Genomic DNA, 19,440 nt, shown 5'->3' with positions numbered 1-19,440 from the left:
AGCTGAAGAGCTGACATGAGAAAAGAGAAGGTGAAACAACTTCAACCCCTGTTTGGCTACTCCTTCCAAAAAGGGAACTGTGTGTGACCTCACAAAAATAGTGTGAACAATGAAGATGCTGGATGGCAGCTCAAGTTTGGTAATGAGCAGGTCAGGGAATACCTAGTTAAGTTAAATGGGTTCAAGTCTAAATGGCCAGATGGATGGAATTCTACAATACTAAAGGAAATTGCTAATGTACTGTCAGAACCTGTATCATCTTCAAGAAATCCTGGAGGACAAGTAAAGTATAGCAACAGTCACAGAATTACAGAATTAAAAAGTTGGAAGGGGCCTGAAGACCACCCAGTCCAACCCACTGGGTCATGCAGGATGACCTAAAATATTCCTTACAAATAAATATCCAATTTCCACTTGAACAACTCCAAGGAGGGAGAATCCACAACATCCTTGGGAAATGAATTCTACCAATGAACTGCTCTTATTGTTAAAAAGTTTTTCCTAATAGCCTACCAGTATCACCTCACCCATAATTTAAACCCATTATTATGCATCTCATCCTCTGCCACCAACTGAAATAGCACCTTACCCTCCTTCAGATCCTTAAAAAGGGTAATCATAATCCCCTTTTCCAGGCTGAGAAAATTTTCCCACTGTTCCTAAGGTTTAGTCTCCAAAACACTAACCATCCCCATTGTTCTCCTTTGCTCCCCCTCTAAAGTTTCCAAGTCCTTCCTACAAAAAGACCTCCAGAACTGGATACCACTATGCCAAGTGGAGCCTGACCAGTGCAGTATATAATGCTACTATCACATCTTGTGTCCTAGACATGATGCATCTGTTGATATACCCTAAGATCACATTTGCCTTCTTTCTTGTCACATCACACTTAGGTGTGTAATTCTGGTGTAAACCAAACTGAATAAATACCCCAAAAAATACCTTATTGGTTTCTGGGGGGAATTTATTCTGCTGAACACTTCTCTAATTTGATTCAGTTACCCATACAGCTGAGCCTAAATAAAAGCCTGTATTTGGCTTTTATTCAGGCCCATCTTGGAGAAGGCATTTAAAGAGACTGCAGTCATTTAACTTCGAATCTTACAGATTTGTCAGGATGCAGGGAGTTTAAAGTATTCAGACTATCATGGAATGGCTACCAGGGGATCAGTGCCTCATAGCACCTCTCCAAATTTCTACCTCTCTAGCAAGAAAATGTTCTCAACATGGAACATAAGCACAGTCACCACCATCTAGGAATTCTCTTACCCATGAATACTAGGATTCAGGAAGAAAAAATCCATACTTCCAGAATATGAGGTTTAACTAAAAATAACCACTGCAAGTGTTTTAGTTCTAGCAGTTACTGATGGCATCCTCATTTGGCAAAGAAGAAATAGAAAGCTCATCTGGATCTTCAGCGGGGGCAGCAGTTCCAGATGTTCGTAGGTACACAAATTCCTGTTGAATCACATGCAACACCTCCATGTGGGTGCAACCACAGCTGGATTGTTCTTTTAATAAAACGAAGCATTTGTAAGGAATCCATGAGCTAACAATATGAGGATCTGTTTTGGTCATCTGGTCAAGATGGTCCCAGACCATAACATCCACTTATTCTCTACAGACTTTAAAAATTGCTTCCATGCATAAGATACTGCCTGAAGGAGCTGTTCAGATCAATGATGAACCTTTCTTATGGGTTTTCTTTAATCTCAGCAGCAAAGAAGGTTATAGCTTCTAAGGGGCAATTGCTTTTGACTCACAGCTTCTTTGACTCTATATTAGTTATTGCTCTAAATGGCCTTTTGACCAGTGTTCCATGCTACTGAAAATCCATACTGTTTAAACCACATGTCACTGAGAGCAATTAATTTCATTTATTTTTCTGGAGCTGGTTCAATGTAGGAGCTTATCCATACTTCAGTGGCAAAGCAGGGGGAGAAATTAGCATGCAGAGAGTTTTCCACTCTATGCCTGTAGATAAAGAAAACCAGCATCAAAAGGCAAAGTTCTAGTTTTTTTTCTCCCAACAGCCCTTGTGGTGGTTTCTATCTAGGCTTATGAACCCAGGCCCTTTAAAAATCATCCCCCCAAGGAATGAGAATAAGGCGGTATGATAGCATTTTAATAACATAAAGAATAGCGCTTCTCCCCATTTCAAAAACTTCATTTGCCTTTTACAAGAACAAGGAAGTGAAAAGATTTCAGAGCTGATTTAGTAATGTTTCACATCAGTTGTTTGCAAAATGGTGCAAGTGCTCCTACTGAGGAATGATGAGGGAGAGCTACACACACACACACACACACACACACACTGGTACAAAGGTGTGACAGCCGCTGACATACTGAGAGAACCTGCAGTGATCTGGCTTTACTGTAGATAGTTTCCATTTTAGCCATGGTTTGTAACAAGATTTAGAATGGGACTGCAAAATCACGGTTAAGGAGGAACCTTAGTGAAGATCCCCAAGATCCCCCTTTCCTCTCCCGTTTTGAAAGGGAATAATTGCAGGAAACAGATATGAACTCTCAATCCTGCACACCATATCAAATATCACATCCTTTATTATGGTGTATGTACAACAAGGGAACCGATGCTCAGACCCAGAATCTACTGCATCTATAAGGTGTTTGGCAGACAGCTTTAGAAAACAAAACGCTATCATACCAGCAAGGAAAGTGAATTCTTAGGAACATCTCTGTCAACTGCAAAACATTGAAACTGAGCTTCCTCTTCCCTTCCTGTTTGCAGGTATTTAAGCCTTGGCATGGCCCATGAGTTAGCCCATGAGTGAGCGGTACCAAGTGAAATGAGGAGTTTATTGTATTTAGGGGTGTGGGTGTGTTCATTTGGTTTGGATTTCTGTAAAGAGGGAAGACCAGTGTGGTTAAAATTTTCCCTTAATATACAAAAAAATTTTTTTTTTGCAGTAGTCAACCTGAACAGCTCCTTGGCTGGTAAAAACAAAACACACAATGTATAAACCAGGGGTGGCCAAACTTGCTTAATGAAAGAACCAGATAGAATAAACATCAGCTATTTGAGAGCTGCAAGACGTGAACACTGTGCACTTCCAGTACTTGAGAGCCGCAGGAGGGAGGGAGGGAGGGAGGGAGGAAGGAAGGAAGGAAGGAAGGAAGGAAGGAAGGAAGGAAGGAAGGAAGGAAGGAAGGAAGGAAGGAAGGAAGGAAGGAAGGAAGGAACTTTAAATGCATTCTCCAAGCTGCCAGCTGATGAGGCTGTGGGGGCTTTGAGAACCACACAATATGTGTGAAAGAGCCACATTTGGCACCCAAGCCACAGTTTTGCCACCCCTGGTATAAACAAGTTAAAAATAAAGGTGAAATATGAAAATGAGTATGTACAATCCAGGCCCAGAATTGCAACTACCTTGACACAAATTTGCTTCCAATTTCTTAAACAGGTTTTTAAAGCCCATATTTACACCAGCATAAAAGACAGCTGTCAGTGATGATGTTCATGTTGAGTGCATTTGATCAGGGGAAAGTATTCAAAATAAAAGAAACTGTGAATACAGATTTCCAAAATTTTAAAAGGAGATATTATATTATGATATTCCTTTGGAATTAAGCTTTAGTCAGTTACATTACCCGAAAGGCATTGTGTTAAGTGCAGATTTAGAGTTAGCAGTAATCTTATTGACTACTAAATTAAATATTGCTTTTAGTCGGGGGGGGGGGGGGGGAAGGGGGAGGGGAAGTAATCCAACTATTTCTGATTGGTTGAAATGGATTTGGAATATAGCTTTAATAACTAAATTAACTCACACTTTTAGGGACCAAAGGAATAGATTTGTCCCTAGAGACGGGTCTGTGGAGAGAATGGTCACTGTTTATTGGTTTCTGAAATCTAAACATAAGCAATAATATAATTCCATAGGCATACTATCAGCCTTTGTGAACTGCTCATTCCCCCCTTTCTCTTTTTCCTTTATTATTATGTATCATTAAATATCATTACTATTATAATTCAGTTTTGTTATTAAGGTGTCATTCTGCTTCTTTTGTCAGTATTTCTCCTGCACAAAATGCACTCAGCCCTAATTACGAGCATGCTTCTTCCAGCAGCAAGACAATTAAACGTAACGCTAGTAACCCAATACAGACACATGATTGGCTATGTGAACCTGAAGGGAACAGGTTACCTGTTCAGCCAGCAGCGAAGCGAGGCTGGAATAAGCATCTGCAAACTCTGGTCCATACTGAATGGAATCTCTCAGCAAGAGAGCGGCTTCCTCCTTCTTCCCTTGGGACCTGCAAGCCATATGAAGGGAGGTGGAAAAGAGGCAGTTCTTTTAATAACATTCTCTGCTCACCTATTGATTACAGCACGGCTAACAGACTCGAAAGTGCCCGTCTCCTCTTTTTTCAGCGAGGACTAAATAATTAAATTTCTTCCATCGAGCATCTCCTGGGGCAGTATCATATTCCACAGCCTGTCAGCACAGAGACGAGGGGGAGCGGTTACTGGATATGCGCTCTGCTTTGTGTGCCTTGGTACTTGCCAGCAAAGTTTCCCATCGCTTGCTGGGCAGGCCTTGCAATTCACCACAAAGCTCTTTCTTTTACTGTTCTGCCCACCCCCCACCCCCTTCAGTTGTACTCAGCAACATAAAGCCCCTACTGAACCTAGGCTAAATAAGGCAGGCAAAGCTGACCAAAAGGGGAGTGGGGGTGAAATCCGTTTAATACTTTGCTCTCTCCCTTGTCCTGCTCAGCCCAAGACTCTCGTTCTCATGAGGAATGTCCAACACTCCAAAAGAGAAGAGGGACCCAACAGGAAGTCTGTCTACTTTCAGAACAGCCTGCAATCCAGAGATTCTTAACGCAATCTAATTTCATAACATCTTGAGCTCTTCCTGTTCTTGGAATGACCCAGCTTGATGGGAGAGAAAGGAATGCATGGGTAGAGAATGACATGTTATTAAAAAGGTACCAGTAGCATAATGCACAGGTGAAGGGGGATTGGTTAAGTTCAGGGTACATGACAAGGCTTTCTGCTACACTGTGTGTGTGGCGGGGGGGGGGGGGGCGGGAACTGAGACGATGAAATCACAGAATCATAGCATTGGAAGGGACTTCCAGGGTAATCTAGTCCAACTCCCTGCACAATGCAGGAAACTCACAAATATCTTCCTCCACACATGCCAAGTGACACCTGCTCCATGCCCTGGAGACAGCAAAAAAACCCTTCCAGGATCCCTGGCAAAACTGACCTGGAGAAATTGCTGCCTGACCCTAAAGTGGTAAACAGCATTCCCTGGGCAGGTAAGAAAAAAGCCACAAGAGCTAAACACTGATGCAACCCATCCTTCTCATGATCTGCCTAAGTTCACAGAATCAGCATTGCTGTCAGATGGCCACTTTCCGAGGTAGCCTGTTCCACTGAGGAACTGCTCTGTCTGGAAGTTCTTCCTAATCTCTAGTAGAAAACTCTTCTGGTTTAATTTGAATCTCTGCCTGAGCTGCCTGCTAAACAGGGCACAGTAGCTTCCCCCCCCCCCTCTTGTGGCACAACATGGTACAGGGTGAGACTGGCACTTTCAACATGCAGGGCAAGAGCAGACCTACAGGAGGAGGAGAGATGCATGCATGCCTCCTGTAGTTCAATGGAGAAAGGCTGCGATAAATAGATAAAATAGCTACTGAACAGCATAATGAAAGTTTCACTGTATACTGGATTGAGCTAGGAGGCTGCTATTTCCAACACATTAGTTTCCTGTCATTAACATAATTGCATGACATTTGCATAAACACAGCAGACATCAAACTCCAGACAGTTCTTCCATCCACATCCTACAATATTCTGAAAGTGAGCATGTACTTGACAGAAACTGATACTGGAAACAAGAATTTGGGTCTCTTCTTAACTTCCATCAAGGTTTCCAAAACCTTTTGTAAATTTTCCCACCACATTTTCAAACTTATCTCCAGAAGGGCTAGGATCAGAACCCTGTTTCAATGCCAGTCTCTTGCGCTGGGGGATCAGATTATTTTCCCAGTTAATTTTGACAATACGAATTTAAGAACAAGACATCTTGGCACACAGGGCTGCTACAACCAGCTGCAGGTTTGAGTCTTCTCCTTGATGAAATGTCGCTCTATGGCAAGTTTCCCCATCTGGGCTCCGCTTCATTGGCTGTCATGTTTTGGCTGTCATGCGACGCGCTTTGTTATGATCAGGCCGTAGCAGGGGAGAGGAAAGGAATAGACCCAGGACTGCTGGTTTTGACAGCAGCCACGCACCAAGGAGCTTGCTTCAATATTTTCCTGCCTTAGAAGAAATCAAACTGAAATAAAAAGCAGCGTGCCTTTGCTAACTCTGCAGTCATGCAAATAACTTCCATTATATAGTCTTTGAAGCTCGTTGTACGTAAAATCTGAATAGATGATAATAATAAAAGCAGGCTGAACAAAACGCTAAATGGAAAATTTTTGGCGCTGGGAACTACAGGCACTGATGAAGCATGTCTCAGCACCCAGCCACAGTTCTGCCAAACAGAAGTGAACCATGAACCCTTGAGAGGGAGGGCAGGAAGAGATGACCCAGTGCTTGGCTCTTTTGGCCCAGGGTCATGCTGATCAACACTTTGGAGTCAGGAAGGAATTTTCCTCCAGGCCAGATTGGCCCAGGGATCCTGGAGGGTTTTTTTGCCTTCCCCTGGGCACAGAGCAGGGGTCACTGGGTGGGAAGGGGGAGCTGTGAATTCCTGCATTGTGCTGGGCCCCTTCCAGATCTATGTTTCTAACCCTGTTGGCCTTAATGGAAGGTACTTTTAACCCCCTTTTGGAAGCTGCATGCTGACATGCACAGCTTCCCTGATCATTTAAAAAAGAAACAAGCAAGGACCCACAGCCTCTAATAAATGTTAGCAGTTTTCTCCCTTGTAGGGGACATGACTGGGGGTTCCAGAGCTGGTGGCTTGGCTTGACTGACATTCATAGCTGATGAGCAGGGGTGGAATTCTAGCAGCAGCTTCTTTGCATATTGTTCTTGCTTTTCCAGGTACATTAATGGGGCCTGCCTGTCAGAAATTGACAAGTGACAACTAATGTTGTGTAGTGGCTAGAATGATGGATAAAAACTGAGGAGACTTGAGTTTGATTGCTTACTGTGCTACTGTATGAATCTGGGTCATTTGTTTTCCCTCTTGCCTAACCTTCTTCACAGGGTTGGTGTGAGGGTAAAAATGGAAACAAAGAGAACCATGTATGCCTCCCTGGCTCTCCTAGTAGGAAAGACAGAATAAACACATACAAGACAGACTTAACTTACAGGGTGCCAAAATCCATCATACTTAATTCGGTCCCTCTTTGTGTGCGAGAGAGGAGCAATAATCAAATTTGTTTGCCCAAGATATTCTGGCAGCCAGCAAGGAGTAAAGCAAACAAACTGAAAAACCTATGCAAGCTGTCATCTAGGGACTGGTTTAGGATCCTTATCAATAGTACCACAACTCAACGTTAAAACCACATTTTGAAAGCATCATATCCCCAAGAAATGAGAGCTGCTGGACAGTTTGTCCTGTTTTGACAGCAGAAGGACACTGCTGACACTTGATGGCCTGTATCCCACTGGAGGATGAAGAAACAGATGAGTCCAAGATGGTATTGGCTTGATGTCACTAGGACCTGTAACAGTGTCACCTGAGTGGATATGGAGACAGTTGCAGGGTCTGGGCCCAGGGTCTGTGTCTCTGTTAAGAAGCTGTTTGTCAGATAATGTATCTGATAAAGTGAACTCTAGTCCACAAAAACTTATGCCCAAATACAAATGGCTGGATCTTCTGGATCCAACACACAAGTATTTAAGGTGCCACAGAAGGAAACTGGGACTGCAGTCACATGAGCAGTTTGATCCTTAAAGAGCATGATCAGGCAGGGACAACCTGCCCCAGTTGTTGCCACCCCATTCTGCCCCATCTTCGAAGCAGGGTTAACAAACACCGGGGAAAGTCCAATCTTTACGGATGCCGGTGTTTTCATCCCCGCATTTCCGACTGTCTGAACTCCCCTCTTGCTAAGTCAAGTTGTTTAGGAAGTCACAGAATCATAGAGTTGGAAGGAACTCCTGGGGTCATCTAGTCCAACCCCTGCACAATGCAGGAAATTCACAAACACCTTCCCCTAAATTCACATGATCAGCATTCCTGTCAGATAGCCATCTAGCCTTTGTTTAAAAACCTCCAAAGAAGGAGAGTCCTGAACCTTCCATTTCTTCCTCTCTCTTTTTCTTTTGGATAAGGTAATGATGTGTGCATAAGCACACACGCTGTCAATAACCACAGCTAAGTCGTCATTCTGGATTGGGAGTCCCCAAGGGAGTTGTTTTTGAGCAACAACCCCCCACCCCCATCCCTTCTCTCCAGTTTCTGCATTGGAATTGCTGTTGGAGAATATCCCATGATTGACACAAGGGTAAATGTACTAAAGTCAATGGGACTACTCTCATGTTAATCTGTCCACCCTCCCCCCCCCTCCATGGAAGAGAAGGGAAGGAGACTGAGAGGGGGTGGAGTACTTAGCAGAGGGACTGTGGAGCTGTCAAAAAAGGAGCCGGAGCTTCAGATACATGCTTATGTGCATGAGTGAAAGACCAAAAAAAAAATGGTGCAACAATCTGAATGATCGACCATGAAGTGACCGCATGGTGAAGCCAGTTCAGGGTGGCATGTCTGATCAAAATTTCCTGTTACAAAATAAAGCAGTGTAATTAGAGGCGTGGTCAGATCATTATAAGCCTCTAACATAACCACAGCCCAGGTCTCCTGTTATAGTAGAAGTCCCCACCCCAGTCCCCTGCTGCCCAATGAAGCAGTGGGAGCAAAATGGGGAGAAAGTGCATTTGTGGCATCTCTTCCTGTCACACACCTGGAAGCGATATCATGCATCACCACAATGCTCAAGCAATCCCAAAATGTTCTGCAAAATCACAGAGATTTCGGAGATTGCTAGAGCGCAGCAGCAATACTGTGATGTCACCTCCGGGTATATGTATGGAAGTAATGTTATAAAATCATGTGACATCTACACCGACCCACCCACCTCATAGGAGTTGTCAGCAAACTTCCCAGGAGTTCTAGCATTGCCACAGGACTCCCGCTTATTTTTTTTGATGCAACACTCAAACACAACTATTACACTGGAATCGCTATAATAGAAGCAGAACCTTGTGAGAAAAATGCCAATCCCATACCATCAAAAGAATAATCACCGGGGGGGGCGGAGCATAGCCACGAGCAATGGTGGACACATGATCCTGCTGCTCCTGCAACCCCCTCCCGATTATCACTAGAACGGACGGTAAAATCGCCGAAAAACAGCTTCCTTATCTGACGATTACTGCTAAAGCCTTTAAAGTCACAGTCGAGTGTTTGAGGCAACAGAACTCCCTTACCACTAAAAACCGAGAGCAAAAAGGTCGGCCTATAATACAGCCAGGACACGAAACGGAGCAAAAATGGCGGCCGCTAAATTGGGCGACGCAGAAACTATGGAGGAGATGCCCATGGAAGCCTCTACAATCAAAACATTACAGGACACCCTACAAGAATCTCTCCACTCTTCCTTCCAGAGTTCCTTTAAAGAAATGGAAGCTACTCTGTTAAAAACTCTGACAGAAAAAATGGAGGAAATCATGAGACCAACAACACAGAAGCTTCAGGAAATATCAGAAGCTGACTCTCACTGCACAGACTGCTGAATCAGCCATGAACCTCAGCACGATCCTTAAAGATGACTGCAAACAAACTCAGGAAGACATAATGACTATGAAAGATAGAATGGTCACACTGGAATCAACGGTAAGACAGAATAATTTAAAATTTAGGGGGCTGGAGGAAGGATTAGAACAAGACTCAAATATTACTGACTTTATGTCCCAATGGCTCTCCTCAGTTCTTCATGTTGATAAATCCTTCCCAATAGCTATTACTAAGGCATACAGGCTGGGATCAATCAAAGCTGCAAATAAGCCCCTTCCAAGAGATGTCTTAATAACTTTGCAGGACTTAAGCATCAGAAATGCTTTAATGTAGGTGGCAAGAGAAAAAGTTTTTTTGGATTACAAAGGCTCCCATATTCTAGTCCTCCCTGATGTACCAGCAGAGGCTCTCAACTTCAAAAAATTACTGAAGCCAGTCACCAAACATTTACAAGAAGCTCAAATAAGATATCGATGGAACCCAACAGGGAAACTTTCTGTGTGTTATCAAGGCAAGACTTTTCAGGCATTTGATGAGCAGTAGGGACTACTACTACTCAAAGCTTTAAAACTGGACACTAATCCAGATCAACCTACAAAAACACACAAAAGAAAATTGTCATTTTCATCTCCTCCACTGAAGTCAAACAAGATTCCAGGATAAAGAGTTCCAGTCAACTTTAGAGCATGTCTGTGTCTGAATACCAGTAGTGAGCAAACAGAGGTATATTCTCAAAGATTTCAGGTTTTCACGGCTGGTAACATCATTAGGGTTTGTAGAATCTTTCGGGCTCAAGTGCCGTGTTCTACTGGAGAAAGTTTTCCTTCCAGATGTTTCGTTCTCAGCTGCGGAGAACATCCTCAGTGGCGTTGCAGCCGGAGCAGGTGCGCTGACCTTCTTGGCTGCTGTGCATTGAGTGGGGCCAGGGCTGCTGGAGAGCTGTTATTTCTAGGCTGGAGGGGGTGTGATGAAAGGGCAATTGGTTTGTGGATGTGCCCATTGTTTGGTGGGGCTTCCTGGAAGGGTAGTGATAAGGAAACTGGCTGTTGAATGTGACCATTGTTCTGTGTTAATTGCTGGGAGGGTTGGAAGGGGTGTGAAGATAAGGAAGATGGTTGTTGACTGTGCTGATTGTTCTGTGGAATGTGCTGGTTCATTTAATATTATGGTTATGTTACTATATGCCTTTTGGTTGGCAAAAGGGGTACGTGGAAGGGTGGAATGGCATAAAGCTACTAATTGCAATATTGCAATATTGGTAATATCTATCCCGCCCTGAGCCGCCTGGGCGGGGAGGGCGGGATAGAAATGGAAGTTGTTATTATTATTATTATTATTATTATTATTATTATTATTATTATTATTATTATTATTATTATTATTATTAAATGGTTACCAAAGTTAATTTATGCATAGTCAGTTCTAGAATTGCAAAAAATTTTTACCTTTTATAAGGGAGGGGGCGTGGGAGATTTAGTAAGTTAGGACCTAAGCTCCAGCAATTGTTACCAAACGCAAACGTATTACTTTAGAATCTGTAGAAAATAGATTCACTGTTACTTAGGGGGGGGTAAGGGTAAAAAAGTTGTAGATTGTAGAGTTAAGAACTTTAAAGTATTTTAAATAAGTTTCCTTTTATCCAGTTTTTTTTGGGGGGGGGTTGGTGAACTTGTTTGTAATATTTTATTTGTTGTTTATTTTGATTACAACTGGTGTGTAGCTAACACAACAGCAGATAGATTGGCTAGTTTCACTGCATAGTATAATTAGTCATAAGAGTACACATAATTGGTCGGTTTTAACTACTCTTCAGCTTTGAAATTTAAAAACCTTGTTTCGCAAATTCTTTCTACTATTCACTGCTTAGTATTATTGTAACATCTAATCACTAGGAAATGTCCTCAGGATATCAAATCGTTTCACTCAATGTCCTAAATCAGAGATGGTTCCCACTTTGACAAAGGAATAGTGAATATCTAAAATGGAGGGAAACAGGTTATTCTAGATTAATAGACCTATGTGTTAACTACACCTTTCTTGAAAAAAAAACAAATGGAAAAGAAAATGGTTCCAATGTCTACAGGTTAGAGACATGTTTGGCTCAGTCAAAATGAAGGAAGCTTTTAAACGCTCACTAACAGAGTATGAAAATTTTATCAAAAACCTCAAGGATAATACCAAGGGTATACTCTCCAAAACATACAAGTTATGCCAACATATATTAAAAAAACAAGAATTTCAATACCAAAAGAGGTGGAATGAGGATTGTCAAAAGGTTATACCAGATAATCATTGGGAAATAATCTGGAGTTCTTATTGTAATAAATCAAAGGTTTTTAACCTAAAGTTCCAATTTCATAAGACTCTTCTACGATGGTATTGGTCTCCAAAAAGAGTAAGCAAAATATTTCCTTCAACAGACCCGCTTTGCAAGAAGTCTTGTGGAGAACAATCTGATTTTTTCCATGGTTGGTGGAAATGTAAATACATTACCACATATTGGCAACAAATTAAAGAGCAAATTTACTGAATCACTCAAATAGACCTGCCATTGGAACCTGATATATTTCTACTCCATAACTGGGCAGATTCAAAAGTGAGTTCTAGCACTTCAGAATTAGTCCATATTTTAATAGCAACAGCGAGACTGACTATTGTTACGTGGTGGATGGGCAAAAGTATTCCGACAGTAGACATGTGGCACCAGAGAGTATGGGAAATCTTTATTTTAATAAAATTAGCATACAATTCATATGATATAAAATATGAGCAGTATGAAAAGCATGTATCATCAGTGTGGTTCCCTTTGGTTTCTTATTTCTATGAGAAAAACATTCTTCCAAGTAAACATTATTACAAAAAACTGATTTATCTGTACAAGGATTAACTCATTGTATAATAGGGAAGATATTTTATTTTGTTTAGTTGTATATATTTTGGTTTAATATGATTTGTTGTTTAAATTTGTACGTGATGAAAACAAATGAGGATGCAGTTTATATTCTGTATGTATGGAATTGACTAATAAAGACAATTTATAACTTCAAAAAAAAAAAGAATAATCACAGCACATTTTGTTACATTAAAAAAAAAGAAACCTGGAAAGGCCTCTGTTCAGCAAACCATACAGGGTTTTGATAACTCCAAAAGAAGGCATTATGTGGATAAAAACCCAACGTATGTACTCTGCCGTTGCAAAATACTTGTTTATGTTAAAAAATTGCATTCCCTCCCCTGTCAAAAACTCAGCAACATAGTTTTACTTAAAAATCAAAGTCCCTGAGAAGAGCAAAATACAAATTGCTCAGTGAGACTTGTGCCTCCCATGAATCAGCAGGAAACCGTTGTCTAAATGGAAAGTTCGCTCAGAAGAACTGATTAAGGAGCTTTGCTTGCCCTCTGGGAACTATTTGCTTCCGAGCCTTGCGGGGGTGGGGGAAGTCACTTACTGGTAGTCTCTCTACTCTTCTGCTTCACACATCTATGAGCGAGCACAGGACATGGGGAGTTCTGAATGATCCTTTCCCCCTCTCATGTTGAGGTTATTGTAGTGAAAGGCTTGGACAGAAATGGGAGCATCACAGGGCCATAGCCAGGATTTCATGTTTGGTGGGGCCCACAACAGGATTTGTTGTTTGGGGGGAGGTGAGGGGCCATCCAGTTTGGGGAAGCCCAGGGCTCTCAGCACTGCATGCTGCCTTGAGTTCCACAAGTTATCCCCCCTTCATGCCTGGGCAGTCACAGCAGCTCTGCTCCCCCACCCCTTTCTTATGTGCCCCTCTCTCAGAGAAACAGAGACCTCTTGATTCTCCCCTCCCCCCTTTGCTCTGCTAGGTGTGTTAGGGAAGGGGAGGGGGGAAATGAAAAGACCATCAGCAATGCTACTACTTGTTCAGAGTGGTGGTGAGCAAAGGGGACAATTTGGGGGCCTCCAATGGAGGGGCCATATAGTTGGAAGGGGGGTTGAAAGGATGGGCCTGGTCCCTCCCAGCCCCCACTGTAGCTATGGGCCTGGAGCATCAGTACAACAACACATCAATGAATAAAAGGAATGAGGAGACAGAAATTACACCCTTTTCCATCCCTGCCAACCCCCTTGCACAGCTGAGAGTTAATACCTGCTGCTTTTCTCTTTGAAGAGATCTAAGGAAAAGGTTCCAAATCATAGAGACTGACATGTGAACAGTATGCAAACTATCTGAGGTCCCTGTTCTCCCTATATTTGAGCTGAGCTATATTCATCAAGCTGTTTATCACAGGTCCCAGGCTGCAGGCTCAGGAACAAGAGCCCTTTAGCCCAGACGAAAAGACCTCAGGCTTGTCAAGATTAGGGTTGCCAGGTCCCCCCTGGCTGCCAGTGGGGGGTTGGAGAGATAGGCTCCCAGCTCAATGGGGTATTATGCCATAGAGTCCACCCTCCAAAGCATTCCCTTCACTCCCTGTGTCCCACCCGTGAAGACAGCATTGCATGTCCAGGGTCAGCTCACCCCAGATAATCCCTTATTAGACCAGCCACAGAAAGGGCAAAGGAGGAAGGGCCAAACCATTCCCACAATGCTCAGGGAGAGGTAGATGGCTTCAAAGAGAGTCAAGGAAAAGCTAGAACCCCACCCCACATGACTGTGGCCTAATTAAAGACAGGCCATGAAAAATGGGTGCTGCAGTCCCAGACTCTGACACGCCATTGGGAGAGTCTGATACCTGTTTTCCAAGGGACAAATTACACATTATGCAGCAAACCAGTGGCAGGTTGTTGTACAGAAAAGCAGATTGGGAGGGAGCCATTTTGAGCAACTCAGCACCTTCCTCAGCTTTTTCTCCATTCAGTATAACCACTTTCCAAACTTATTTTAAAAAAGCAGCCAGCAGGGCTCTCTTACATGCATTTGGGCACAGCATACACAAGGCAGAAGGGGAAAAAAAGATTTTACTCTCTGAAAGCCATTTCCCCAACAGTGTTTTAAAGAAACGATACCAGACCCAGATGCACCCTATGGATTCCAACTTCCAGGTGGGACCTGGGAATCCCCTAGAACTACAGTTCATCAGTTCCCTTGGAGAAAATGGATGCTTTGGAGGGTGGACTCTATGGCACTGTGCGCCACTGAGGTCCCTGTTCTCCCCATAGTTCATCCCCAAATCTCCAGAACCTGGATCTGGCCACCCTACCCCACAATCCTCCCCCTGGTGTCCAGGGAGGAATGGCAGCCTTATAACTCCCATATCTGGGGGAGGGGGAACTGAATATGAGAATATAGGTTTAAATATACATATTTGCTTTCAGTCTCAGGTAGGAGGGTGGACTATAAATAGTGTATTTGCTAGAAAGAGAAACGTTTACATAGACATCTCTTTATGTCCTGGAAACACACCTGCATACACCAATCCTACTTTATTATTACTGAATTGTATGTGGTTCAGCAGGAACTATTTTGAATGCTATGCTCTGCAAGTACTTTCCCACAGTGCATCAGGTTTGTTCTTTGTCGCATGCTACACATACTCAAGAGCACCAGGGGAGCCGCTAGATGTTTTTTCATTTGGGCAGGGACTGAATGAAGCACCCTCTGAACTGTATCTCATAAGTGTTTTTGCCTTTCAAGGAGGACCGATTAGCACAGAAAGCTCTTTCCCCCCCTTCCCTTTCCTTTTTTGGGGGGTGGGGGGGGTAATTGCGATTCTTTTACCTGCAAGATTTTTATCCACTCAGCACAGACCACCAGCAAACACACTTCGGAGAAAGTGGCATGTCAATCATATTCAAAATAAATATTTTACACTTATTCCTCACTTATTCCTCACAGCAAAACACAGCCAATGTGGTACAGTAACAAGTACATTGGACAACAATCTGGGAGTCTCATGTTCAAATCCCCATTTTTCCTTATGAGCAGGGCTTTTTTTGTAGCATGAACTCCTTTGCATATTAAGCCACACACCTCTGATGTAGCCAATCCTCCAAGAGCTCACAGTAGGCCCTGTAAGAAGAGCCCTGTCAGCTCTTGGAGGATTGGCTGTATCAGGGGTGCGTGGCCTAATATGCAAATGAGTTCCTGCAACAAAAAATGCACTGCTTATAAGATTGCTGAGTGACCATGAGCCAGTCTCTCTCTCAGCCAGGGTTGCCAGGTTGTAGTCTCTCACCGGCGGGGTGGGGTGGGAGGGAGCTTTCTGGGAGTAGGGGGGTGGGGAAGAGACATCACTGCATGCAACGTCCCCATTGTGATGACAGCACACAGAAGTGACGTCATCATGCCAGGGATGTCATGCAGCGACACTCTGGTATTTGGGGCAAAATTCTATGGTTACCACAGAGTTTCACCCCAAATAGCAGAGTGTCGCTGCACAATGTCCCAGGCATGATGATGGCACTTTCATGTGATGTCATCTTGTCAGGACGTCACATTGAGTTGCAGCTGTTGGAGGTGGGGCTTCCCCCTGCTGACCAGCTGGCTGGCAGCAGGCAGGAGCCCACAAAATTGGGGGAGCCCCCACTCCCACCTGGGGGCTGGCAATCCTTCTCACAGCCTAACATACCTTTCGGGTTGTTGTGAGGATAAAATAGAAAAGAATGATGTTGCAAGCTGCGCTGGGTTCTCGTTGTCAAGAAAATCAGGGTATAAATAGCTGAAATTTTTAAAATAAAAAGTGCAGACAGAACAGCTTCATCCATGTACACTTTCAGGGAACTATGGTCCAACCATCCCAAATGAGTACAGTTGGATACTGAGGGATACAGGTACATCATTTACATTTGACATATCAACTGCAAGAAAAGCCAAAACACCATAACCCACAGCAATTTTGTCCTACATGATATGTGGGCACACTTGACACAGTACAGCCAAGCAAGCAGAGTAGAAGGCATTATTTGTGGCTTTACAAAAATAATCAGTTTTGAAACTGATGCATAAAGGAAAGGGGAAACGGCAACTACCAATAATTGACGCTCAGTGAATTTGCCACTATACACAGCATTTGAAGTCCTGCCTGGGAATTTTATGACACGTTTACAGACCCTGATAATAGATGACTGTTTGGTAGACAAAAACCAGCATTTGGCAAGAGAACAGGAAATGCCAGTATCTGAAGTTAAAGGATTAAAAAACCCACTTGGCAGCAGTAAAATCTTTTTATTACCCACAGGCATAGTTCCTGAGCACGAAGTCATCCTCTCAGTTATGCTCCTTTTCCCATTAATGGCTTTTTTTTTTTGTTTGATCAGAGAACAACGTGCATCTTTAAAGGAGATCGTAAAAAGATTATAGAATCTCTTACGTGACAGCAGGAATTACATATGTTGCTTGGTCCCGTGAGGAAATGACTACTCTGGTCCCATTCCAGACACACACACTCAATTTTAGATACGCAAGCAGTTTGTAGTGGGTGAACAGAGGTGGTTTTCACATTGAAGAAGGGAAGATGCTCCAATGTGAATTAAGTGGGATACTCTGGATAGGAAGTTAATTTAGCCACAACAGACCTTAATTCAAATTTTACCTATTCCAACAACTTCTTGTGTGGTCCTGGGCAAGTCATTCATTAGTAATTTCACCTGGTTACCCTCATGCATTGGTTTCTGGGAGCTTTCAGGAACACCATAGAGGCAAGTTACGATGGTTAGCATCAAGGTCTAGGACCTGGGGAACAACTCATCAGGTAACCTTGGTTTTGCCAAGTTACCATGACCCAGTCTTCTCTCTCTCTCTGCCTAACCTACCTTACAGAGGGTAAGGTGGAGGAGGTGAAAGCTATTTGATCTGCTATTCTGGGACCCACTCTCCAAGAGCAAAGCAGGAAATGAATGAAAGAAAGAAAGAAAGAAAGAAAGAAAGAAAGAAAGAAAGAAAGAAAGAAAGAAAGAAAGAAAGAAAGAAAGAAAGAAAGAAAGAAAGAAAGAAAGAAAGCAGCATCACTCAGCATTCTACAATGACATGTAGGATACATCAATCTCCAATTTTGACATATCTATTTCCTTCTCTGTTCCCTGCCCCCAGAATTAAACCCAAACAAATAAAAACCACATAAACTAAGCATTATTCCTGTTTGCCCTCTGAGTTTGTTAAACATCTTCTTTATGCTGTACGATGATTTATTACTCACTCTCCATCTATATGTATAGACTGAACATTTCCATTTTTATTTCTGTCTCTGTCTTGATTCCAATTGGCCTTTCCTGGCAACTAAACACTCCCCCCTCCCTCTCTCCTTCCTATATATATGAAGAAGTGTGCTTGCACACAAAAGCTTGAGTAAAACTTTGTTGGTCTTAAAGGTGCCACTGAATTCAAACTTTGTTCTGCTGCTTCAGACCAACATGGCTGCCCACCTGGACACCAGAGAGGCAAGTTACAATGGTACCTGTCTTTTTCTCTATCTGAGGCATAAAAGATCCCAGAAGACCTTTTTTAAAAAAAACAACAACATTTTTTTGTATTTTCATGTGCATTTGTGCACCTGGAAGTTATGTTGACCTCAAGTGACTGACCCTTACTGGGGGCATGGAGGATATTCAGAGAAGTAGCTGAATAAACCCTGCTCCTGCCTCCAGCTCTGGCATTCCAAGGAGGTATTCCATCCAAGTACTTGCCAGAGTCAACCCTGGGCTTGCCTGGGTTATCTAGGTCAGGGCCCCACAAGGCCATTTTTGATCACGGCAACAGCACAGGATGGGAGAGTTAACTCTACTTTCTCCAAAACTGTGGTCCTGATCCATGCTGAGTCACCTGTTAGCTCCATTTTTAAGTTAAATTGCCCATCTGATTATCTAACACCGGTCCCCGGTATCCCTGTAAGTTCTCAGCATAAAAAATTTAGCAGAAAAGATGGATACAGTTGTTGAACTAGCCCCTTGGGGGCATCCTGCCTTTTCTCCAAGTATTGTACAGATCTCAGCCAAAAAAGATTTTTTTGATAAGCATGCTGCTGGGTCTCCAGGCACTCAGCATTTGCCTCGCAAGACCAGGCATGGCATGCTCAAGGCTCTCGGGAGACCCAAGCGTCTATTATCTTCTCTGATGCACAGACAGGCAGAGTGTAGCAAACAGCAGGCTCCATCTATTCTTTTCCGGCAGCAATAAACTCTAGTGCAATTTGCGCTAGACAAACTTGGCCTGAATAGTTACTCCAAAAGTTTAGAAAGATTAATTTCCTAATTCATTACTGAGCTTCCTCAGGGCGCCCCATATCTCACGAAGGAATCCCTCTCTAAGAAATAAACTATGCGTTTATCTTTTCACCCTGACGTTTCATCAGAGTTAAGTTTTACACAGCATGGTCCCTGCGCAGAGCAGGAGACAAAGGGAGACTTTTAGGGCACATGGAAACATTCAGAATCTTAGTAATGACTGCATGGCACAGACTGCATTCACTGCATCTGGGGCAGAGGCAAAACATCCTCTGCTGGACCTGAGGAAACCTATTTCTTCCGGTCTGCAGCCAAAGGGCTGCTGCACAGCAAAGACAGGCTGGACCTTGCACCAAATTACATCTCCCCCCTGTCTCTTGGTGCAGGTGTTGAAAGTGCAAAATAAAACATTTCTCTTTTTAATTAAAGCAAAAAAAAATGAATAAAACATGCAGGATGCTTTTTAAAAAACATAAAAGTAAAGTGGAGAAGGTAAAGAATATTCATTTTGGAGCCTGGGAATGTGCTGTTTGAAAAACATGGGGTGAACAGACGATCACCCCGACAGGCAAAAACCTGTACCTG

General features: G+C 43.0%; 1 protein-coding gene across 1 annotated transcript in view; it reads right to left on the bottom strand.

Moving 5' to 3' along the window:
- The window catches only part of TMTC1 (transmembrane O-mannosyltransferase targeting cadherins 1), a 246,580-nt gene that overhangs the window by 31,569 nt on the left and 195,571 nt on the right, over positions 1 to 19,440 (bottom strand). Inside the window, exon 13 of the mRNA XM_060245730.1 lies at positions 4,170 to 4,278. Coding sequence (XP_060101713.1) covers positions 4,170 to 4,278 — 109 coding nt within the window. The remainder of the gene's footprint in view (positions 1 to 4,169; positions 4,279 to 19,440) is intronic.

Source organism: Heteronotia binoei, chromosome 8 (genome assembly GCF_032191835.1).
Source record: "Heteronotia binoei isolate CCM8104 ecotype False Entrance Well chromosome 8, APGP_CSIRO_Hbin_v1, whole genome shotgun sequence".
Lineage (NCBI taxonomy): Eukaryota > Metazoa > Chordata > Lepidosauria > Squamata > Gekkonidae > Heteronotia > Heteronotia binoei.
The sequence above is the reverse complement of the archived record's forward strand: the minus strand, read 5'-3'. Positions and strand labels throughout refer to the sequence as shown.